This window comes from Larimichthys crocea, chromosome VI (assembly GCF_000972845.2).
Source record: "Larimichthys crocea isolate SSNF chromosome VI, L_crocea_2.0, whole genome shotgun sequence".
In the NCBI taxonomy this organism is placed as follows: domain Eukaryota; kingdom Metazoa; phylum Chordata; class Actinopteri; family Sciaenidae; genus Larimichthys; species Larimichthys crocea.
The window spans coordinates 7,349,470-7,375,552 of NC_040016.1; the positions used below are offsets into that span (position 1 = coordinate 7,349,470).

At 40.6% G+C, this 26,083-nt stretch overlaps 1 protein-coding gene across 1 annotated transcript in view; it reads left to right on the plus strand.

The window, feature by feature from the left end:
- The first annotated feature begins 690 nt into the window (after positions 1 to 690).
- Positions 691 to 26,083, plus strand: part of pacsin1b (protein kinase C and casein kinase substrate in neurons 1b) — a 29,447-nt gene continuing 4,054 nt past the window's right edge. The window contains exons 1-4 of the mRNA XM_010742571.3: positions 691 to 832; positions 22,063 to 22,188; positions 25,317 to 25,473; positions 25,575 to 25,810. Of these exons, the coding sequence (XP_010740873.3) occupies positions 22,129 to 22,188; positions 25,317 to 25,473; positions 25,575 to 25,810 (453 nt within the window). The 5' untranslated portion in view covers positions 691 to 832; positions 22,063 to 22,128. The remainder of the gene's footprint in view (positions 833 to 22,062; positions 22,189 to 25,316; positions 25,474 to 25,574; positions 25,811 to 26,083) is intronic.

The following is a 26,083-nucleotide window of genomic DNA, read 5'->3' on the forward strand; positions in this document are numbered from 1 at the left end:
TCACCTGGGGGAGGAGGAATAAAATATAGAGGACAGAAGGGAAGGAGTCGTATTTACTGACTGTGACACTCTTCTTCTTTCTTTCTTTGTGCAATAACCTCATCAATCGTTTAAGTGCAATATTTTAATCAACTGCTAGTTTAAGTCTTACTGCATAACTGGTCGTTTATCCACTCTACAATAACACATGCCATACACAGTCCCCTATATTTATCTATTTATCTATATTCATCCTCCATACATTTATTTTATCCGATCCTTGAATTTTACTTTACATATTTAGTTAGAGTTTACTGCTTACTGTTAAGAGTTTATTGTTTATTGTCTACTTTATATATTTAGCTAAGAGTCTATTGTTTATCCTATATTGTATCTTTTTCATACATCCTTTATTTTGTATACAAGTGTCTGTATGCTACTGTAATTTCAATGTCCTCGAGGGAGTCATCAATAAAGTGCAGTCTAAGTCCTTAAGTCTAACAATTCACAAGTTTTAGTGTTTTTCTTTTTTATCTTATTCTATTGTTTTGTATAAACTATTCTATAGCTGTTTGTGAATGTCTGATCCTGCTTGCCTGATGATAATAGTATTATTCATTTTATTTCATTTTTTCCAGCATGCATTTCCTTCTAAACGTTTATTTTGAAAGGGCGTCCCGGAAGTCGTGCTGTCCATAATGTCTATCTTGACCCCACCTCACGGACCATCCCCCATCTGGCGGCTCCTTTCAGCGATACAGCTCCCGGCCATACAACAGAGGCAGTCACCGCTGATGAAGACAATGATTACAGTTTAAACATTTCCAGAAAAGCTGGATTAAACTTCATTTCGGTAAGTTATTCTTCATATTTTATAACCGCATACCAAAACCACATCCAGCCTTTAGGTTTGTTGTTGATAAATGATCTTAATTGATAGTTAATATCACTGATACCGCTGGGAACCAGCATCTTTCAGCCAGTGAGGGTCTGTATGAGACTAAATTAGAGTCTAATGCATTAAAAGTTTATTATTTTGAGAAAAGAAAAGTGCAGTCATGGCCAAACAGTTTCGGTTTGCATCATGAAACCTGCAGTTTGTGCTAACTTAAAGCAGACTGTACACCTGCTTCATGACGCTCATTTTAAATAAGAAATAAACCATGACACATTCAGCTGTATATTTACAGTTTGACATGAGAAGATGCAGTTATTAATGTGTGCATGAGTTGCGGTGCTGTGAGCAGCAGCAGCAGGCTGTGTTTGGCTGCAGCACAGGGCAGGGAGGGATGTTTAAAGCTGCTCTCTGGGGAGAGCCTGAGCTTCCTCCAGACCAGCACATTTCTTTGATTTATCACTGGACAGAGCAGCTGCTATGGCTGCAGTGATGTGCTGACCTCCATGTCAACATAGCTCTGTCCACGGTTCTGAACTCTGATGGACCACAGACAGGATAACAAGCTGCTGTCCATCTATTTAGATGTACATCATAATGCATCAGACAGAAGTCAGTTTATTCAACAAACACTGTGTTTCCTCTCATTTCTTAAAGGGCTACTCCGCTCTTTTCACACATAAAGTTCAGTTTACACGCTCAGCCTGTGCAAACCTTTTTCTGATGAGTCTGGAAACATATCATGATCGTCTCAGCTTGGAGCCAGCGCAAGTCTATAGTGTAAAAGATGCTATGGAGTTAAATGTTTGGGAAGTTAGAGACTAAATGTCAGGATATCTCTTGTCCTCCGTGTGCAATTCTTCTAATTTGGTGGAAGTGAAATACTGAATTGCTTCAGCACCCCCCTCGAAGTCGCTTTTAAAGTAAATTCTTAGTATTTTATGCAAGCAGCAACCTCTGTGGGTGTGAGGTGAAGCCTGTGCGGAAGAGCCAAAAACTGCAGTTCCTTGAACGGTCACTTTGAGGCTGGTTACACAACGAGTCAGTCTCCATAAGAGCCGATGTTAAAAAGCCCAGCTTCACAGCAGAAATAAACGTGTTTACAGCCTGCTACAAAAAACTGTTTCGGCTTCTATAGCTAATTTCCCCGCTAATGACACGTCACTCGTTAAAATTTGATTAATTATTAGATTCCACCGATTACAGGTCCACCGATGATCCACGTCTTAACAGATTTAACAGAAGGCAGAGGAGGCAGGACTACCAACAGCTTCAAAAGTTCAGAAAGCTACGGACGACGTCACAGATGCGCTGTCCGTTCTCTACACTGTCATTGGTATTTGCAGCAGAGTGATCTTTAGTAGCTTTCTTGCTTAAGTACATTTTAATTCATTCTCACTTGTGCTGAAATGAGTTGATCAACCACTAATGAATCGACCACAATGTTAATATAATTACAGAAAGTCATTAATTAAGCAAAAACAAATCATTTCAGGTTCCAGCTTCTCAAATGTGAATATTTGATGCTCTCTCTGTTTTCTAATTATTGTAAATGTTGCACATTTGCATAGTAAGTTGGACAAAATATGCAATTTAATGACACTACTGTGACATTGTGATGGGGAATTTTTTCATAGTTTCCTGCCATTTTGGGACTATAATTGATTTGTTGTTCAGTAGTATTAGTAAAATCGCTTGCCTCCTACGCAGATTGTTATGAGGAAATCATCTCATGTCATTCCTGATCATAAAATCCATTAACAGCTCTGCTTTAAGAGTGGATCACTTTAGAGCTGGACAGATATATCGGTATGCCGATCAGCCCATATCAGCTTATTAGAGATGCATCGGTATCAATACATGAAAACTTTCTTTACAGGACATTTTTCTACTCCTTAATATCAGAATTGGCTTTCTAATATCGATCTGGCTCAAGATGTTTTCTTTTGTTTGTCACATCAGGTTGATTTTCGAGCATCCTTCAGCTGTAAGCATGTGATTCATTGAGTTTTTGAGAATTAATCATATGCTGAAGTATCATCCTTAAAATTCAGTTGTCTTTCATGGTAATATCATGGCAGACAGAGGAGCATGAATGGATTTGTGTGTGTCTCTGGACACATGTTAAAGTGCTTTTTATTTGAGTGAGTGCCTAATTGGATGAATTCATGTGACAAATGAGGGACACTCATTTGATTTGCGGCTCATGGTTCAACCCCTCTCTGTTGTTGTTGGAGCAATGACAGATGAGCCGTCTTTGCTAATGTAATTAATTAGACTAAACCCTAAGTCTCCTTTTTCTTTTTTTTTTGGTTGATTTTTCTGTATAAATAATTATAGATCTGACCGTGTTATTCCCAGCGGGCTTAGGCGCCACTGTTTGCTTTCAGTTTCCATTTGTATTTACAAGCTGGGCATGTCACATCTGGTGCTCATGAGGCCTGACTGACGGTAGCTGATTGAAAGCAATTCAAGTAACTTGTTAGTTGCTTTAAACCTGTGAGCAGAAATATGACTTCAGACACCCTGAGCCTTTTCTGTCTAATGTCTGAGCTTTCATCAATGCAATTCAAATTTAAATTTTTATCCCAGTTCCTCTGAGAGCCTGCTAAACACTCCTGCAAATTTGCTTAGCATCTGAATGTGCAGTTCGGAAGACACTGTGTGTCGGAAGACTGTGTGTAATATCCACAGACAGACACCGCTGAATGGAAAGATCCTCTTTAAGCGTCCTGCGTACGTGTTTAGAGACTGTAAAGATGTACAGGCTGGATGGTGAGAGAGCAGAGAGCTCTGGCTTTGGGCTGAACTGTAAAGTAATTGGAGCCTGTGATAGGATCCTCGCAGGGGATCATGGGTGAAAGACAGGCTACGTTTCCTTAAAGGGGCCGTGGGTTTGCACCCTCCATCGTTTCTTGTTGCACAGGAAAAGATTCAGGGAGTTTGACTTGTGATGGGGAACATGGTGGAGTGTTACTGTGATACAGCGTGGAAAAAGGGCAGAGCTGTCATTACATATGACGGCATACTGTGTTGTGCAACTGTTGATGGAAAACCAGGATGAGCCAGATTACATCTATAAACAGACATCTTGTTTTGCATGTGCAACCAATAGTCCAAAACCAACCAAAGATATATTTGCCCTATCACAGACTAAGGCTGTGTCCGAAATCTCTCGGAAATATTCGCACAATGAAAGTAGCAGCATGCTATTTTCTGTTTACAGTCCCACATTGGATTGCAGTCCTGCTGTCTAACTCTATACCTGCCAGAGAGGATGATGGTTCCCAAGTGTCTGAAATGAATAAGCAAATGAAGGAGAGACTTTGAACATAACTGGGAGAAATCATAAAATATAGAGATGCTGATGATGAAGATGTTTGGCCTTATTGCTTCAAAAATGACTTTAATAATTAAATTGAAAGAGATTTCTTTAAAAGTACATTAAATATGTTGGAACATGGTTGCTGAAAACATGTTTCACCAGTTTTCAGTCCAAGGTTTTGTGGGTGGTCCTAAAGGGTGGCTCGATGAAACACTGAGGCCACCCTGAGCATAACCCTGCATCCCTAACAGAAAGAGAGATTAATTCATCTCAGTCACTCATCTCACATTTTCTGAAGTCAGCCAGTAAAAATGGCTGCTTGACTGCTCCCACAAGTGAGTGTGGCTTCAGTGCATTCAGCAAACACGCCACCACAGTCCCGGAGCTGAAGAATCCTGCCCATTTTTACCCTAAATGGGGTGGATTTTGACACCTAATTTCATACACTTGTCAATATTTTTAATCATTCAAATCAATCATTCAATCATCAATCATTTGGCTGAGTGGTTAATAACACTTTTTTCTCTGGACAAACTCAGGACACATTTTTTGCTTACTTTAACAAATATATATAAATATCACACACATAGAATTTGTCTTTGTGGGTGTCTGTTTCGTTTAGAAGTTCTTAGTTGTGGGTTGCCTTAGTGGTTCACCTGGTAGAGTGCGCCCTTGTACTAAGCCTCTAACCCTCTGTCATAACGAGGGTTTGCTTCAATGGCCCTTTGCTACATGTTGTCCTTTCTCTCTCTATCTTTCACTTTGAGTTTCACTATCAAATAAAAGCAAAAAACACAATTTTAAATACGGAAGTTGTTCCCCGTTTTCAGTCAACTCAAAGGCAGACATTGGAGGTATGTATGAGGTGTTCTGGAAACGTCTTCCCAGACACTGATGAAGTTCCCCCGTTGTGTCTATACTGTTTGACTGCTGCACGGTGCCTATAGAAACTGAATCAGCAGAATCTAAGCAGCAGGCTGTACAGTGCAGATCAGCAGCACACAGCTTCATGCCAATGAAGCCCAGCCATGCAGCTCTTTTATCCTGAGGTGCATGAGTCATCTGCCCGATGATAATTTCATGAACACATAGACAGTATGAGTTAAGGTCAGTGCCGAGATTTCTATATTCACTTATAATAAAGTTTGCCTGAGCGGGCTGTAAATATTCATTTTAAATCAAGTATCATTATTAGTTGGTAGTTTAAAGTCGTTTTTCAAGCCAAAATACTAAACATCACCTCCTTTCAGGCTCCTACTTGTGAGGATTGGTTGTTTTTCTTTGTCTTTTGTGAATATAACTGAATATCTTTAAGTTTTTGGACTGTTCGTTAGACAAAACTATGAATTTAAATATGTCACCTCAAGTTTGAAGAAACTGCGATGGCCAGTCTATTAATCTTTTAGTTGCTCTATGTAACATGAACCAGCAACTGTTCTGATTATTAATTGATTGTTTATGTGATATTTCAAGCAAATGGGACAAAAATTTGGTTATTCCAGGTTCATGAATGTAAGAATTTGCTGCTTTTCTCTCTTATATTTTAGGTAATTTGGCATTTTTGGATAGTTTTTAACTGTAGGTCATGTAGGCTAGGTTGGACAAAATGCTTTAGGATATTGTGATTTTTCACTGTTTTTGAAATGTTTTATAGACCAAACATTTAATCGATTTGAGAAAAACTTCATTAGTTGCAGCCTTAAATAAATCAAGAAAGTTGCACCCCCTCAATGAAAACCACTCTCTAGTTCCCAACTGCGGGGTCAGGGAGACTCACTTGGACTCAAGAAAAGTCTAAGAGGTCACAAGGTGACTAAAAACAGTAAGAAATGACACTTTGTCACTCTAATTTTTACCCTTTTTCTCAAGAGATGCCAAATAATTTATATTTTTCTCTCAAGACTTTAACATGTGATGAGGTGTCACAGGTAGCTATTACTTGTTGCATTTTATGGCGTCACAAGACTAAAAGGGAGGAATCAGTATGACCACTGCTGAGTGTTTCACTGAGCCATGGGATGGGATGAGTCCATGTGAATCTGCATCATGTGACGTGCATACTTCCACTTTCCGGGCGCTTGTAAATCAGTGCATGTCTCCGGGGCACCTCTGCTATAGATGTTACATTACAAAAGCCATCTCACAGCTTAAGAGGAACAAGGAGAGGCTATTTGTTGTTGACTGCAGGTTTGTGTTGCTCCTCTGAGGCTAGAGCATGTCAGATTTATAGCGTCAGTGAAGTGCTGTAGAGCCAGAGGAGGAGGAAGGAAGAGGGCTTGATGTTGCCATGGCGACTGGGTTTGTTAAAGATGGGGTTTGTGTGCAGCAGTTGGAGCGACTGTGTTTGAAGAAGGGCTTGGACTGATGATTATTTTCATTATTAATAGAATTTGCGATTAATAGACGAGACGTTTTGTCTATAAATGTCAGATAATAGTGAGAAATGACCGTCACAGTTAGTATAAAGTATCAGGTGATGGGCTTTAGGAAGTTGTTTTTAATTTTTCAACAACAGTCGAAAAAAACCCAAATGAGTTTATTGTCACATTAAAGAAAAGCAGTAAATCCTCTCAGCTGAGAAGCTGGAACTGAAGCTATGTTTGTGTTTTGTTCGCAATAATGAATCAAAATCATGGTTGCAGATTAATTTTATGCCAGCTCATCATTTAATCTCAATGATTCAATGTCCAGCATTTATCCGGGTAGCTATCTGTTCAGGCCCCCAAAAAAGTTCCCAGATTTGACTTAAATCAGTCATGAAAGACAAGGCTACTGCACTGAGGTACTGACGTTTTTTGTTTTAGATACAACTGTGTGTATGGATTCCTATGGAAACTGTCATTTCTATTATTTATGAACTGGTCAATTGTTGCTTCCATCTGAAAAATGTCAATCATAACACATGATGTTTATCAGACGGTGGAGCAGGGTTCAACCATTTTGAAAAATTTGCAACCACTTCTTTATCTTTGGTTGCCATCAGTGACAACCACTTTTTAACATGCAAAAACAGACGCAGCAACCTGCAAAATGTTCACCACAAAATAAATACTAAAAATAGTATTTGTTGCTTGAGTGATATTTAAATGTTGCTCGTAACTTTTGAAACAGGAACCACTCAATGCTGCATGTGCATTGGTGCGTTAATCTGTGCACAGACATCTGTTTTCCAGACAATGGTGAACAATTAACACGACCATGCACTACTGGCATTTTGTATACCAGGAATTGAGGGTTACACATTAAGTATCAGATCATACTGCAATACTGCAAATACATGTTTTCTCATTAAGCTGGTGTAAATGCATAGTATTATGACTCAAAATATATAACGGGACTAAAAATGGCAACAAAACTGAACTAAACTGAAGTGTTCCTCGTTTTAGTGGAATACTAGATGTTCAAGTTTCTGTCGTTCCTGGGCACTTGTTTCAAACGTATTCATAACTGCTGATGAAGATCATGGGAGGTGATTGAATGTTTCAGAACAGCTAATAAATGTTGTTAATAAATAAGATTTTTTATATCAATTGTTGTTGCTGTTCGCCAAACTTAAAACGATCAAATTTGTTAAATTTTTAGGGCTGCAAATGATTATTTTCTCGATAAGTCAATGTTAAATGAATAATGTTTTGTCTATAACAGCCCATCTTCAGATTCCCTCCTCCAACCAATCAAAAAGGTTTCGTTTACTGTCATACATGAGAAGCTCGAACCAGAAAATTTGACATTTTGTGTAGAAAATGACTGAAACAAGTAATTGATTATCAAATCTATATTTAAATGTTCTGTTGCAGCAACTAATCAACTGATTGACAAATTGTTCAGCACTGATTTTTAAACATTTTTCTGGATTATCTCTACTTCAAACTGTATTGTAGATTGATTGTGACTCAGAGTTTTCACTTTGCTGATTGAACAGCAGCTTACTCACGCTGACTGCATCACTGATGGTGTTTCTAGCCAGAGGAGTGCTCATTCATGAGGACAACAACAGAGGCTTTTTGTGTGTATATGTGTGGTGTGTGTGTGTGTGTAGCTCTCATAGCTTTTAGCAGCTGCACTGTCTTTGAATGAGTCATTTCCATTTGCCTGCTCAGTATCAGCTTCAGCGTGGCCACACTTTGAGCTGAACCACACTCTGACTCTGCACTGGTCAGTGGAAAAAAAAGGTTATTGATTAGCTGTAAACTGGGATGTAGAGCACAGAGGGTTCTCCACACTTGCCCTTGAGTATTGATTGAATTCTTTTAACCCTGGAGTATGAGAAATTGGCTTTTCCACAACCAGACATGTTTTTTTCCCTTCTCTTTAATCTGCAATAGACCTGGAAGTGGAAACAAAACAGTATTGTTTCTTTTGATATGCACTGAATTGATTGAATTCCCACACTTCCATTGTTTCATTCATTTTTCATTGAATGCAGCTGTGCCAGAGCTCTGCAGTTTGAGCAACTAGCGTAGTAGTGATGTCAAACCTTGTATTTATTTATTTATTTTTCTTCTTTTTTTTTTTATTATTCATGAAGGGAAGTTTTGCTGAGAACAATGCTTTCTTTGCTGCTTGCAGGTCCACTGGAGCATCTGTTGCTTCAGGGCCTTGCTCAATGGCAGCAGTAATGATGGAGTCTAGCATATTTAATGGAATAGTTTGATGCTCAATCGCTTCTTACCAAAAGCGAAAGTCGATACCAGTCTCATATCTGTCCGTTAAATATAAAGCCATTGGACACTGCAAAGCTGAAAGCAGTGGGGAACCATTAGGGAACCTCCCTGGCTGGCTACAGAACAAGTCAATCTCCATCTCCTCAAATGTTTACAGCTTGGTACAAAAAACTGTTTTGGTCTCTATAGCTAATTTCCCTGTTCATGACAACTGTACTGAGGCAAAAATTTTTACAGAACTCACCTGTTCAAATGCATCATAAAACAGTGTGGCCACTTGACAGGTAAAAAGCTAGTTTGAGCACCCGGGCATCATTCAGTCCGCCTCAGGTCCTCCCATGATCCACATCTTTGCCAGTTTTTAGATTAGCCAAGAGGCGGAAGAGGCAGGACCACCGACATTCACCGTTCAGAGCTTCAAAACATCTTCAGGAACCTTTGGGTGACGTCACAGATTCGACATGCATTCTTTATACTGTTGGTCGGGGAACACATAGCCGCTGTGTCTGAGCTCACTAATGAAAATGTTATTTCTAGTTATTATAGCAAAAACAGAGAAAAGTTCTGAAGTTGTTACTTTAGACTTCAGACTTTAGTTAGTTGTGTTAATTTCCAGAAAACATTTTTTTTGAGAGAATATTTTAATTTTAAGGGTATTGACAGGATGTCGGGTGTTTCCAAATCACAGCAGTAAAACAGACTCCATTATAAGATTGTGTTTTCTATACAAGTAATAAGAGCAGGCCTGCAGCCCTTTCAGCTTCTTCTGCCTGCACAGGGGTCGTATATTACTTCCTGCTATAATGGGATAGAACACCGGGGTCAAATGGAGCGAGCCCCGCGGGGAGAAACATGATTAGATGATACACAGATGGCACGTACCGAGCAGACAAGCATCTGTCTGCGTAGATAGACAACTGGCTTTATTGGAGTCTTTTAGGATTTTAAGGATTTCAGGCCACGATCCTGCATGTTGTTCTCCACAGAATAGGTAGATGGGAAGCTTCTGTGCCTGTTATCAGAGGACCAACACCTGCCTGCTCTGTTCATTTTATTCACAGCAACGCACGAAATTACAAAAGAGCTTTGTGTATTCGACCTCAAACGTGAGGATGCTCATTGTGCATTTGTTTCTGTGAAAAATACAGCGTCCTCCCAAGATAATTTGTTATTTTGAGGATGCTAGTATTCATTTATTTGTGCAAAATACTTTTCAAATATTGACTTACTGTGGCATAGACATCTTTCTCACTCAATCGAAAGACGTTTAGTCTATTCAGCCTTCACATTTCGTATTCATTGTACATCAGCAAATCTGTATCGATTGCGTGGATGCAGCACTGCTGACCTGACGCCCTGATGTTGTCTCGTCTCTTTAAGTCCTTCACAGAACAGAGACGGTTTTATCTAACCACCTGTGTGACCGTCTCGGTTCTCCGTTCTTCCTCTGTCCACCTTCATCTTTGTCATGAGTAACTTTCCGTCTCTTTCGTCATTCCCTTTTCCTGGCACCGAACCTCCTTTGGCACCTTTTCGAAGGAATGTGTGTGACAAGGGAGAGCCCTCCGTCTCCACCCTCCCTCGCAGCTAGCTAATTATTGATGGTCTAATGTGTCTTCTCAGGGATCTGTCAAAGTCCAGTCACACAGTGTGTGTGTGTGTGTGTGTGTGTCTGTGTAGGTGTGTATGTGGAAAAGGCGTGTTACTGTAGGCCGCCAGGATGTGTAATGGTGAGCAGTGACGCTCTTTGACTCTTTGAGTTTCAGGTGTCAGTTCTCGTAAAGGCTGTCAGAAATTACTCGGAGTGACGCTGTCGAGGACTGAGCGGCTACAAAGAGGACAGACCAGGTTCAGTAAACAGCTCTGATCTCTAATGACACGTCTCAGTGTCTACTCATAGTCCTGATCGTTGTATAGACTTTTTCTAGTAGTTGTTTCCATGTTAGCTGTCATGTAACTCAATAATTCTGGCTTGAATGAGGGTTTCTTTTGTGTCAATGTAGCCTGGAGACACAAGCAGAGATGAGGAATAGGCTTAGAAACTTGTTTTTTTTGTTTTTTTGCCTAAACTGATGCTACCTCAAGTGACCCTGAGGCAATTTATCAGCCTTTGTCTCAAATGGCTTAGGACAACTTTTATCGCACATGCACCCCATGACCTGTAAACACAAAGAATTTTTCTTTACATATTTACAAGCAGTTCAGTGGCATACCCTTGGACGCCCTTTGTATTCACAGATTAATGTGAATAAGGTGTGGTCAGTCGCTTTCTGACAACCTTTTTATTTATCTTCTGGCTCTCTCATTGACCATCTGAGGCTTGTATTTACCTTTTGCTCCCCTTAATCCTTTAGACATTGATTGCTTTGTATATTAAGTGTGTGTATTACTGATGACATGTGAATGTTATAGAGAAACAGGAAGGAGTTTCAGTTATTCTACCGTCCGGCTGCCAAGGGTTTGACAAATCATTTTCGGCTGGTGTCTGAACTTCCAACAGTGCACTACTTTTCCTATTAAGCTTATCTTATTTGTACCAGGGGATTCCACAACCACAGTCCTCTACTGCTTATCAAGGCCTTCTCAGTAATACTAACAGCTTTTAAGAGACTTTCCTTTCTTCATTCACACGTTATTCACCTGCAGCACTCATGGACACACATTCAACAGTCCTCAAAGGAGTAAAACACGTCATACACAAACTTCTTGTGCAGGCCTGTAGCGATGCCACTCGCTCATATCGATCTCTTTGCGTTATAATCCGATCGAGATTACATCAAACCTTAAAGAGTTTCTCCACGTGAGTCAGGTTTGGTCATCTCCTCTATCTGTTTACACAGCAGTGTGAATTATTGATGAATGTGGCTCTATATATAGGACTTGAATCTGATGAGGACAGCAGCAGCAACACAGTTTGTCCTAAGGGGGAAGGAGGGGGAAAAAAAGTGCTGCATTTGAATTACGTGGCAAAGATCTCACTGTGCCGGAGGTGTCTGTGCTCAGAGTGCAGAGGGCAGCTCCAGGTGGAGATGTCTGTTTAGTGTGTGTGTGTGTGAGATTATATGAAGACGTTATAGATATAGTGCAAATTAATAATCGATCTCTGTCCAATATAACTAACTTTACAAACAGTGCAAGAAGCTACTTTGTGACTGTCAAGACGCATTAGAGGCAGTATATTTGTTCGCTTCCTTTTCTGTCACCTCCTTCTTATCAACTATTTTGGAAAATGTCAGCAGACTTGCATTGTAAAAAAAAAAACACTGGCAGCTGCGGTTGCAAGAATTTAACCATAATAAATACGTTATAACCTTTTCAATTATGATAACAGGATATTAATACAGTTGATTTCACGTATACGGTTAGTGTTGTATTCCACATTTTAAAATGTCTGTAGATTTTTTTAAAACTGCCAAACCATGACAGCGAAAGACTGTAAAATATGCCATGTCTAATACAAAACTCTACTATTAAAATGGTGTATAAACAAAGGCTTTGAAATTTTACACGCAGTCATACTTTACGGTCTTTTACTGTCATGGTTTGGCATGGTTTGACATTTTTTGTCGTGTATCTTAAGGATACAAGCGGAGTCAAGTCAAGCGGAGGACACTTTTGTTTCACTTTCTTTAGTTTGTAGGTCTTTCATGAAACTTTTATGGGTGTTATATTTCTTCTTGTTTTGGTTTTAGTCTTACGTACTGTAATATGTTTCACTTGTAGATTACAATGATTACAATGGACTTAACTTGTGGATAGAATTTTTTCACAGCGCGCCATTTTGACATAAAATAATAGGGTAAACTTCTGTAGGGTTTCCAATGATACTAATTAAGGTTCTTTTCCATTTATTACAGCAGGGACTTTTCAGTTAGTCAACTATGTTTGACCTGAACAGAACGAGACCTTAATTAGTATCACTGGAAACCCTACAGAAGTTGACCCTACTATTTCATGTCAAAATGGCTGCTGTGAAAAAGGTCTAACATAACACAAGAATAGATCCACCAACAAAAACAAGCAACTAGTTTCACATGTCACGCAGTATTTTAGTGATTCATTCCAGTATTTCAGGTCCATTCTTAAACTCAGGAGCTCAGGTACTGGTTCAAATACAAGACTTGAAAGTTTTGCACACATTTAGTATTTGACTTTACTAAGAGAAGCTGAAATATAATTTTTAGTCTCCAGTACAGCCATCAGGCCGTCATCCCCCAATGGACTTCGGACACTGGTGGTGGTGCTGGTGGTGACGACTGATGACTCTACTGAGGATGGTGAAATTATGAAGCTGATGCACCTGGAATGACTGGGCGGTGATGTGGAAGTGGATGTGTTCAAGTATCATACTGAAGAAGCAAGTAGGTGTGTCACTTTGCTGTTGGATATTGGACCAGCTGATATCACAACTGACAGATAGTGACAGCAAGAAATCAGTGTGAGAAGAGTGAATGGCAGAATGAAAAGAGAAATAACTACAGGACAATATGCAAAGGAATAGTCTTCCTGTGTGAACTTTCACTCAAGCTTTATTTGTCAGTGAAGTGTCGAATACAGTACAAAAAATAGTTTCTATCATCACATGTGGTAGTAGACATGTGTTTTGGGTGAATTCACTTGAAAGTTTGATCAGCATGTCTTGCTCCGTCTGCCGAGATTTGATACCTCCCCGAAACTTTTTGACCCAGTTGAGGTGTTCAAATATGGATGTTCTTTATTTGCAGTTACTCCTCTTCGAATTCAATATGAAGAACCATGACCTTGAACCAGTTTCTTTCATTTCCACTGTGGGTTTGGAGGGCTCAAAACAGAATAGTGAGCGAAGAAAGAGGAGTTAGATTGTGAGACTTAAGTTTAAACCGGGTTTGGGATGTGCAGCTTTATCATATTGATTTGAAATGTTGCTGAGAAGCAACATAGGCAGGGGCTGTCAATAATAGATCAGAACGTAACAAACATGGCTGTGAAGTTAAATTGTTGTCGAGGTTAACGCCAATTTATCTTGCGCTGTCACAAAATGTTTGATGATTGAATGCCTAAAAAGCACATGGTTTATACAATATGATGTCACTTTAAGCCAGTCAAGTTGGCTGAGAGAGAGAGATATCCCGATGGATACTCTCTACATCTGTGTTCTCTATGTCTGTGTCTATCAAAGCCATGTTCTTCTGGATTTGAGCTCCAATTTATTCTTGCGTGACTTGTGAAATCACCAGTGTAACAACACTGATTTACGGACTGTGGCACAGTCTTGTCGTCTTCATCATTCTCACCTCAGCAGTCACCACTGTGGCCTGTCTCCTCCGTCCTCTGAACTCTCCACACAGAGCCGATCACTCAGCAGAGACGCTCAGTCATCCCCATCGGCTCTCTGTGGTCTCACTTGTCTCATCGCGACAGTCAGACTGTGACATCATGTCATCGAGTCTGGTTGGCAAGGGGATCAAGTCACAGCTGAGACAGTGACAGAGGTCTCCCTCTGTTGTTCTTCTGCTTTTTCAGCACACTGGATGTCTTGGATAATGCTGCCATTTTACTACCACACACAGCACAGCTTGTTTTCAATTTAACGACAAGTTGTCTAATTATTAATCATTGGCTGCCATGTCAAGGGCCTGCTCTTGGGAACTCATACTAATTCAGGACACTTTATATCTATCTCAGGGTCACCTCCACCCTTCACATGCTCAGTTTGATACTGTCGTAATCTCCTGTTAGTCAGCCTCCCGCCCTGTTTGTCTTTAGCTGGAGCCTAAAGACAGACAGGGCAGCAGTAGCTCAGTTCATGGGGACTTGGCTTGGGAACCGGAGGGTGAACGCTCCCACATGGACCAAAAATATGGAAGGTGGACTGGTAGCTTGGAGAGGTGCCAGTTCACCTCCTGGGCACTGCCGAGCTGCCCTTGAGCAAGGCACCAACCCCCCCAACTGCTCACTGGGTGCTGGTCTGGCTGACTGCCCATCACTCCACCATCTCTCTCTACATTTGCATGTCTATGCCATTGTACTGCATGTGTGTGTGTGTGTCCGGGTTAAAATGCATGTAAATAAAAAAATAGAGTGAAAAAAATAATAATAATTTCCCCATCGAGGGATTAATAAAGTATATCTTCTTCTTCTTCTTCTACTAAGGTGTATTGAAATGGAGCCTCTTTTATTATCTGGACCCCCCGTCCATGTCCATGCTCATGTCCACCCTAAATACGCTTCTCCAGAGTCAGGAGTGTAAATCTGAAAACTTTTTATAAAGCTGAGCTTTCGTAAGTCAGCAGTAAATATGACAGCTTCCTGCACCTCTAACCATCTCTATATCAATGTAGCAGATCGCGCAACTCAGGAGTAGTGTTAAGACCCACAATCAAAGCTTTATTTTATGCTCCTTCAGTTTTCAGATGGCAGACACAGAAAGATACATAAACAATGACATCAAATCATAAGTTTGTCTGTATGTGTAGGTCATCAGAGAACAGGGCTGACTCAGAAAGGACGTTTAACCAGCTGACAGTTGTAGCTGTACGGCCTGAAGCAGGTGTGTATGCCACCTATTTTCGGAGGGAAGGACAATAGTTTGTTTCCCACCACATAACAAAAAATATTTATGACTAATAACTGTGTCCTGCTTTTTGTAGAGGTGTTCAAATGTCTCAGTTTTCTGGTGCATCCACCAAAGTCTGACTATTAAGCGCCTCACACATCCACCCTGGAGCATCTACAGTGCTGTTCATAAACAGCAGCAGCAGCCCACCTACTCCATGCCCCCCTTTCCTCTCTCTCTCTCTCTCCCTCTGGCCTGCTGCTCTGTCTGAGCCATTCAAGCAAAGCACCACAGGCTTATCCTACACTCACTGAGGAACACACATACACACACACACACACACACACACACACACACACACACACACACACACACACACACACACACACACAGTCTTTTCCCGCACAGTACGCTGGGCAGGAAGATCTCAGATCACAGATTAATGATCCTCTTCCCTCTCCTCTGCACACTGATGCTCCGTCAGTCAGAGAGGACGTCAAAAAAAAAATATCAACGAACGGGGAGGGGAGAAGAGGAGGTGAGGAGGAGGAGAGGAGAGGGGCTGACTGCTGGAGGAGCCCACGTGTCTCTTTTCTACTAGCTGCAGCCTTAGCTGCTGTTAATGGAGGACTGGGGGTAAGCTTTTGTTGCTTTCACAGGGGGCTGCGTTCTCCCTCTATCCGTGCGTATTGCCGGTCTTTGTCTCCGGGTTTGACTCTCTTGATGTGTAAGATGCTGCCGGCTCGCCGTGCTGCGAGCAGCGATGCTTTTTTTTGGTGCCTTTGCACTTGTTTTAGAGGGATGGGGATTCCCAGTGCTCCTTTGGTGTTATCGCTTGTCTGTGAGGATGTCAATCTTAGACTGAGACTGCAGGTTGTACAGATGAAAAAGTGAGGAGTGAATCAAAGCAATGTGATGGAGACTTTGTGTGTGTGTGTGTGTGTGTGTGTGTGTGTGTGTGTCTAGGTATTGTTTGCCTGTCTATAATGAACAACTCACTAGATAGTGTACTGTAAATCAAAAAATGCAGTCATATTCATGTCATTCTTTCTGTCTCAGCTTTATTTCTACTTGTTGACGTTAATAAAAAAAAAGTGGGAGAACACTAGTCAGTGGCTGTTTTCCTACACTGAGATCTGCCTTTCTGTGAACCGAGCAAAGGGCTATCCTGAACAAAAGCCCCCTCTCGGCATGTAGCTAATGGATTAACCAAGCGTGATAAACACCCACTCATGCCATGCTCCACGCTGCATCCGGTGGAGGCATTTGTTTTGCTCAAAAGCTGTTGGGTTAGATGGCCGTGGTGATTTTTCCTCGATTAACTGGATTAATTTTTGGATTTTCTTCACTTCCCTCTCTCATTTCATCTCCTTTTATTGTTAAAAGTGTTGCTCCATCCATCGGTCCACGGGCTGACCCAAATACCCATGCAGCTCGCACCCCTCCCCCTGACCTCCTATCAAAACACATCCCGGCTCCTTCTCTTTCTATTGTTTCATACGTGTCTCTTCTGCATTAAATCCTTCTTCGTCAGCAGGTTCGGCTTCTAAAATCGTCTGTCATCGTCAGTTCCTAATCAGCTGGTGGCCACAGTTACGAGTTAGTCGCTCAAAGAAACATCAGTATGAAGTCTCTTATGTTTCATAAACTTTTGTGATGAATCGAATTGTTTTTTATTGTGCGAGGTACAGACACAAGATCTGTGTCTTGAATAAATAGTTCCTGTATGAGGCTACTGCCATTGGCTTAGCATAAAGACTGGAAACGGCAGGTGTGGCTCTGCTCAGACATAACAAAACCACAAACACTCTAGGGGTTGTGTCTGTAATTCATACAAATTAAATTGTGAATTATGATGTTGCAGAGACTCCAGGAAGTCACTGCTCATAGTCCAACACGTAACCCCTGTAAAACTTTTCATTTCTGTACGTCTGCTTTTGCACAGATTAGAGCTCACTGTTTCCCTCTGTTTCCAGTCTTTGTGCTAAACTAAACTAACCCGGCTGCTGGCTGTAGCTTCATCAGACCTCAAACACATATTTACCAAAATGTTGAACTATTTTTTTTTTAACATGCAAAGTTTGGTGTTCATCAGAGATTAAATGACTCATTCTCACCAAACTTTGTCATTGTGTCATGAAGCACTGTGCGAGAAATGACCTCACGCATCGCAACTGGCGCATCTTTACCGCATCGCAGAACAAATCCTTATCAGATGCTTTCAGCACCATCTGCTTATTGATATTATGTATTCCAGAAGCGTCTCAGTGAAACTTGTCTGCTGGCATTTCACTGTACAGATAACAGTTTTTTTCGTTGTTTTGTTGTCATGTCGTATCTGTCATCCAGTTCATTTGCATCCTCACTTTGCATCATATCTTCATCTGGCATCTGGTTTTCTGTTTGTCGGGTGGTTTGTGTTTTGTTTGTAGCGCCTGACTCACCTGCACACGTTCATATCCCGTTTATTATTTATTTATAATGCATCTTTTTTGTAATCTCAGTGTTGTATCAGTTCTGTGATTCATGGTTGTGCAAACAACTAAAGTAAATATGCGCAAAAATGTTTGTTATCTTATTATGTGACTGATTTTAAAAAAGGTGTGTCGAGCTCTCGTGCAGGTGGGAAGCCCTGATATCCGAGGGCATGTCCAACAAAACATCATATTTTGGTGTAGCTGATCCCAGTGCAGATAGATACAAGAGCTAATCCAGAGGGCTACTTTATCTTGTCACTTTTTGGTCAGACTCAAGTGTTTAAAATGATTTATGTTTGGTTGAAGTTTATTTGGAAAGCTTTAGGAGGCTCATGCTGCTTGGCATGAATGCCATTTTGCTGGATTCAGCATTTCCTCAAATCTCTGCCATGGAGTGCAAAGTTAGCATGACCCAGAACGACACAATTATGAGATTAAAACGGGAAAAAAGGTCAATGAAGCCAAGAGGATTGGAGTTTCAATTCTTTGTAGGTTCATCACTACAAGCAGCACCTTCCACATTGTCATTTGATACAATGTTGTATAGATTATAGCCACTTTAAGTCATTTATCGTTAGCCCATCTTGAAGGACAGTGCCTAACAAACATCCATCCATCCATCATTCCATCACCCACTCACCGCTTTGCAGGGTTGCAGAGGCTGGAGCCACCCCCAGTCGACATCGGATGAGAGGCGTATACAATATGCAAAACTAAAATCAAACTGTAAAACAACACAAATTAGCCTTTTTAACCTTAAATCTGAAAGGTTATCTGAAAAAGGAAAACAGATATAGTCAGAGTCAGGAATTGATGTTGACAAGAGATATCATTACAAGAACAGAGGCTCTCTGGTTTTATTAAGCTGTAACAATAACCGCCATTGGCATCGGCATCATGATTTCAGTACGTTCAGTGAATGTAATTGTCAGCATAATCGCTTTTGAAATTGCAATTTGGACTGTGAACTTAAAGTGAACTGGTGGAGGTGAGCGTGGCACTGATGAGGCTGCAGCAGTGTGAAGAGAATGTGGTAATGTGTGATAATGTGTTTTCAGTCTGTCTGTCTTCACTCACTGATTACACTGAGGGTTTGCAGTCTGTTAGACATAGATCATTGCCTATCTACCTGCTGCCTTCTGTGTTATTTGGTGGGTTTGTTGCATTAATCAGTCCATGTGCAGATAGATAGATACATCCAAAGACTTTGAGACAAGGGACCCCTGGGCACAGATACCAAAAAAAGAACCACCCAGGTTGAAAGAGATACTCAGGTTGTTTTTTGTCCCGCTGTAGTTGTCTTACTTCATTTTGTGGTCATTTACATCTCTCTATATTCCTTTTATAAGTTGTTGTGGTTGTTTTCTGTCTGGTTTTACATCTCTACGGTTGTTTTGTGTCTTTGTAGTCATTTTGTATTTCGTTTTTGCATCCCCACTAATCGTGTAGTTGATTTGTGTCTCTTTGTGATTATTTAAGTCTCTTTGTAGTTGTTTATGTGTCTCTTTGTGATCATTAAAGTCTCTTTGTTTGCGTTTCTTTGTGGTTATTTAAGTCTCTCTGTAGTTGTTTTGGGTCTCCTTGTGATCGTTTACATCCCTATGTAGCTTTTTTGCAATCCTTTGGTATCATTTCAGTCTCTCTGTAGTTGTTTTGCTTCTTATTGTGCATCTATGTGGTTGTTTTGTGTGTCTTTGTAGTCATTGCTGTGTCTTTGTAGTTGTTTGATTGACTTTCCAACAGTAAATGTTAAGAGTCACTTGTACTTCAGTAGCTTCCAGCTCCTGGATCAGAGCCTGGATGGATGGATAGACAGTTTTGATTTCACACTTTGATCTTCCATTTTGTATCCTAATCTCAGTGTCATCATTAGCATTCATGTCACAGCTATTAATTTGTGCAGCAGCATACGGTGTTCCAGCGAGGCCTTGGGACAATGTTAGATGACTAGAATGAGAGGTGATTACTCTGCAATTAGACTACAGTGTTCTGATAGTGTTTGTGTGAGAGTCCCAGCCAGTCATTAACTCCATTGACAGGGTCATCTCAGGAGAGTAGAGAAATAACAGGAAGCACTCAGGTTATGAGGGTGATTGTGGTTATATAATTACCTGACTCTACTTGGTATCAGTATGTGTAAAAAAAAAAGTAAAATGCTCTGCTGATGAACGTCACCTTTAGTTTGGACTTTGTACACGTGTGCATTAGAAGATAACATTAGAGCTGAATAAACTGTTTTATATAAAGTGTTGCTCCATCCATCGGTCCGCGGGTTGACCCAAATACCCATGCAGCTCGCACCCCTCCCCCTGACCTCCTATCAAAACACATCACGGCTCCTTCTCTTTCTATTGTTTCATACGTGTCTCTTCTGCATTAAATCCTTCTTCGTCAGCAGGTTCGGCTTCTAAAATCGTCTGTCATCGTCAGTTCCTAATCAGCTGGTGGCCACAGTTACGAGTTAGTCGCTCAAAGAAACATCAGTATGAAGTCTCTTATGTTTCATAAACTTTTGTGATGAATCGAATAGTTTTTTATTGTGCGAGGTACAGACACAAGATCTGTGTCTTGAATAAATAGTTCCTGTATGAGGCTACTGCCATTAGCTTAGCATAAAGACTGGAAACGGCAGGTGTGGCTCTGCTCAGACATAACAAAACCACAAACACTCTAGGGGTTGTGCCTGTAATTCGTACAATGGTAAATTGTGGTTATGATGTTGCAGAGACTCCAGGAAGTCACTGCTCATAGTCCAACACGTAACCCCTGTAAAACTTTTCATTTCTGTACGTCTGCTTTTGCACAGATTAGAGCTCACTGTTTCCCTCTGTTTCCAGTCTTTGTGCTAAGATAAACTAACCCGGCTGCTGGCTGTAGCTTCATCAGACCTCAAACACATATTTACCAAAATGTTGAACTATTTTTTTTGGTGTTCATCAGAGATTAAATGACTCATTCTCACCAAACTTTGTCATTGTGTCATAAAGCACCGTGCGAGAAATGACCTCACGCATCGCAACTGGCGCATCTTTACAACATCGCAGAACAAATCCTTATCAGATGCTTTCAGCACCATCTGCTTATTGATATTATGTATTCCAGAAGCGCCTCAGTGAAACTTGTCTGCTGGCATTTCACTGTACAGATAACAGTTTTTTTCGTTGTTTTGTTGTCATGTCGTATCTGTCATCCAGTTCATTTGCATCCTCACTTTGCATCATATCTTCATCTGGCATCTGGTTTTCTGTTTGTCGGGTGGTTTGTGTTTTGTTTGTAGCGCCTGACTCACCTGCACACGTTCATATCCCGTTTATTATTTATTTATAATGCATCTTTTTTGTAATCTCAGTGTTGTATCAGTTCTTTATATATATTTATATTTATTGACTATTTTCTCTGTTTAATATCATTCTTTATTGATTATCAATTTTCTTCTGTAACCTGACATTTTATGGTTTGACTAATCATAAAAAGAATCAAGAGGTGAATCAGCGTCGATAGTCACAGCGAGCTGGAACAGTCGATAATAAGTCATTTTTCGTGTCGCCGCTTGTGATAATTGTCTGCTTTTCTATGATTTATATCATTGGAAAATGAACATCTGTAGATTATGAACTGTAATATTGTAAGACATAATGTTGGGCTTTTTTAAGGAAATTGTGACATTAAACAATAAACAGATAATGAGGATAATTACTATAATTGTTAGTTTCAGTTCTAGTTTAAGCTTTAAATTATATTTCTTCAGTCTCTGTACTCATCGCTTTCGTCTGACAATGATAGATATATTTTTACAGAGAATAAAATGTCATAAGTTAACAATCTGGGCAATAATTATGCCATTTACTTGTTTGTCATTTGTAGTTTTCTATTATTTTTCTTTAAATGGGAGGCAGATCTGTTACTTGCTACTTAATCATAATCCTGTGTGGTTAATAATCTCTAGCATAATTTCACGTACAACGCCTTTTTCTCATTGCATAAGCATTTTCCACCCACTTAAAGATCCTTGACATGACATTTGTGGGTATTATAAAAGCGTGAACAGAGATTAAGAGACTATAAGACTATGATATGAGCTGCAGGAGTAAGCAGCAACACTGGTGCCACTATAATGTCGTGTTTGTGTGTCTCCTGTCTGTGTTAGCACTGTGTTGACACTCCTCTGTGTTCGTCTTCTCTCGCAGTGCATGAGGAGTGTTACTCTGCTGCAGACCGCCACAGCCTGAAGCCACGCTGCCAAATCTGGGACCATGTCTGGAGCCTACGACGAGACCGCCAGCCAGGAGGAGACCACAGACAGTTTCTGGGAGGTGAGACAGCAGGGAACAGTGTTTGACAGATTAAGTCTAAGTGGGAACCGACACTCTCCAGTAATGAACAGAACCTGAGAGATGAGGAGAACGATCTGGGGCCTCATTTATCAACTGCGTGTTGATTCACACATGAACGCTTGAGCTCGATTCAAGAATCTGATTTATCAATACTGATTGCTCACCGGAGGATCTGCCACTTTATACGCAGATCTCTGAAAGCCAGAGCCAACTAAATCTCTAAATAAGTGCAACAATTAAAAACTAATTATTTACTTTTTTGGTCCAGCCTGTACTCTGCCTGGACTCTGGACTTCTCACCAATAATTGCCACTATTCTTTCCTCTATGGATGACACTGAAGTGCCACCCTGTCTCCACCTGTGACACTGATGTCTCTTTTGTGAGCTGCAATTGTTTTTTTTGTTTTTTCCAGCATTTTTTCACCTCTCATACAGCTCCTATTAGAGATGACACCGTTAGCATCGCCACCTGCCTTCATACTCTACTTATACTTTACTTTTTGCTCCTGGACAAACCACACGTGAAACTGCTAAATTAAACATTTTAGTTTAGCCGAACATTTTCTGCAGACGTCTTTGAAGAGTTTGGTATTTTCACTTGCTTCAGTTAAATACTGAAATTTTACATTTTAGGTGCTAGCTACTAAACCCTTGTTAATGGACGTGTTCGTGGAACAGATGGGATTTTTTTTTTTGCTCACTTCAGATCAGGTTAAACACCAGCGTTCCTATCTGCACAGGCAGTTCTTATGCACAGATTTAGATAAGCTTTTATAAATGAAGCCTGAGCCTCTGAGGTTGAAGTTGACTTCTACATAATTAGGGTCTTGAGCTTGTTAAAGGCATGTTACTATTGTATCTGTCACCGACCACTGCAATCACAGCTATGCTGTACAGACTCCCCCGAATTCTGTCTCCTATTTAAAGAAAGGACTAACAAACAGACTGGCAATAACGAAATGTCACAGATTGAAGCCATCTGCTATCTTTGTGTAGAGTTAATTAAATCAAATACATGCAAATCATTTGGAATTCGATATTTGTACAAATTTCCTGTGAATTTCTAAGAATTTCTGCTACTACTTGCACGGTCTTGCAACAATGTGTCTCATTTGCTTGTAAAATGACTGAACCCATTATTTATCAGCACAGTGGCAGATTGTTATGTTGTTGATTTGAATAATTGATCGTTGTGCTGTGTTTCTCCCACGTGATTACATCACCAACAGCCTTTCCTGAGCACAAACAGTCCCACGTAATTTGAGCAACAAGTTCCCAGAAGTCCATTCATTATATATGAGAGCTGGTGACAGTTCACAGTGTTCAAACCAAGACAAAAGTCTGACACATCTTGGCTAAGGATAATATTGACTATCATGTCACTGCAGGTTTAGATACTGTGCGTGTGATGGATGGACTCAGCGAGAATTTGAGGCAGAAAAGACGTATTGTCACTTCACACGTTCAGGGTTTATAATCCATTTCCTCTCAGACTCAACTGTGTTTTATCCTCGTCGTGTTTATCCTGCAGCCGGGCGGTGCGTTCAGGAATCAGCTGGAGCAGCAAAGTTGCCTGTTTCCAGCACAGAGTCACTACATCACAATCACTCGTTGCATTACAGTCGAGCTGCTGCAGTGCTGCCTGCTGATCGCTGACTCGGCTGGCTGCTGCTGAAGCACAGAGGGCTGGTGTGGAATATAATCATTTGTTCCCCCGGCTGCTTTCATTTAGTTCACATTTTGAGTGTCATTTTCAGGGTGAGGCATCGGTAAACACTTATTACGCATTCAGCAGAGATGCAGTCCCTTTTTTCTTCACACAAAGGTGTGAAATGACTGCAGTAAGCTGGGAGTTTAGCCTCCTTCTTGCTCTCTCTGTGTCTCTGGGCAGAGCTCACAGCTCTGGGAGGTTGCTGAGAGTTGTAAATTATATGACATTAACCCACCCTCTGCTTTCATTGCATAACTCCACACACACACACACACACACGCACGCACGCACACACACGCACACACACACACAGCAGTTTCTTCCCTGCTGTTCCCTCCTGCCTAGTCAATGTATCGCCTGCAGGCTAAGAGTTCCTTTTAAAGGCAGTACCTTACACAATGATCCTTTTAAACAGCGACACAGGATACAGCAGCTTCCTCAATGACATAATGCATTTTTAGCCATAACATTCAAAAAAGGGAAATTGCCCCTTTTTTTGTTGTAATTAGCAGATAATTCATGATACGAGGATACAAGAAGAATCGCCTTTGAATTTTTAAATCTGCAGAAGGATTTAAGAAATAAATGTACACAATTCGCAAAGTAGGGATCCTGATAGCAACTTTAACTAATCAAAAAAGTAACTTTAGATTATCTCTGTTTACCTAAAGGACATTCAGAGAATGTCAGGAATCAGCTTGGAAACGACACTGCTTACACACACAGTGTGTGCAAGCAACTTCACAGCAGAAATAATCATGTTTACAGCTTGGTACCAAAATCAGTTTTGGTCTCTATAGCTAATATTTTCACGTTTATGATAACTGTACTTAAGCTGAATTTCTATGTAACTCACCTGCTCAGATTATAATAAGGCTCAAATTTATGTATAGTTAACAGTGTGGCCACTTTGATGGTCCACATCTTTGCCCACTTTTAGATTAGCCAGTAGGTGGAGAAGACAGGACTGCCAGATTTTGAGCTTCAAAACAGCTTTCAGAAACCTGTGGGCGACATCACACCTATGCCGTCAGTTCTTTATATTGTCAGTGGTGCTGTGATGAAAAATCTCCCATCTGTAGATAAGATAAGCTTATCTTAGCTTAACTTAAAATCTTTAAGTCCAGGGACACAGCTGGTGTAGCACTTTCTAAAGTACAAAAACCACCTACCTACACCTTAACATACAAGTTAACATGCGTACTCGGTTACCACTGTCTGTAAATCAATACCTGACCTCATATTTATTACCACGACAGGCCCTGAGTCTTCCAAGAGAGCACAAACAGTTTGTGACAATAATAGTTATATAATAGCTAGTAAATGCAATTTTATAGTCGTATGTAGTTACTGATAATGTGAGTAATATGAGACATTGTTATGTTGTTATGTAAGGTTGGGAACTACAAGCGTTCGGTGAAGCGGATTGACGATGGTCATCGGCTCTGCAATGACCTGATGAACTGCATCCAGGAGCGTGCCAAAATCGAGAAAGCCTACGCACAGCAACTGACCGACTGGTCCAAGAGATGGAAGCAGCTGGTGGACAAAGGTGAGCGATGTTTCACACTCGTATTACACCTTAAAAAAAAATCATATCTGTATTTTTTTTTCCTTTTGCTCTAATGCTTCCTTTGACTTTCCTCCCCGCAGGGCCTCAGTACGGCACAGTGGAGCGAGCTTGGATGGCAGTGATGACTGAGGCGGAGAAGGTGAGCGAGCTTCACCAGGAAGTGAAAAACAACCTGATCAACGTAGATTTTGAGAAGGTGAAGAACTGGCAGAAAGACTCGTACCACAAGCAGATGATGGGAGGATTCAAGGAGACCAAAGAGGCAGAGGAGGGTTTCAAAAAGGCCCAGAAACCCTGGGCCAAAAAGCTAAAAGAGGTGAGGAAGTGTGTGTGAGTGTGTGTGTGTTTTAGATGGTCCAAAGACATTTAAAACATTCAGTTTATCCAAATCTAAAGAAAAATTTCCAGTGTGTTTCATTTGTAGAGGTTTTGAAATATCCATCTTTGCCACAGCTGGTGAATGTGACTTAGTTTGTGCTGACAGCTTGGGAAAATCTTTCAAACTTGATCAGGGGCTGTGACTTTGTTTCTGAGAAGATGCGTTGCTATTGGGTTTTTCCAATATAATTTTTCAGCACAAATTTAATTC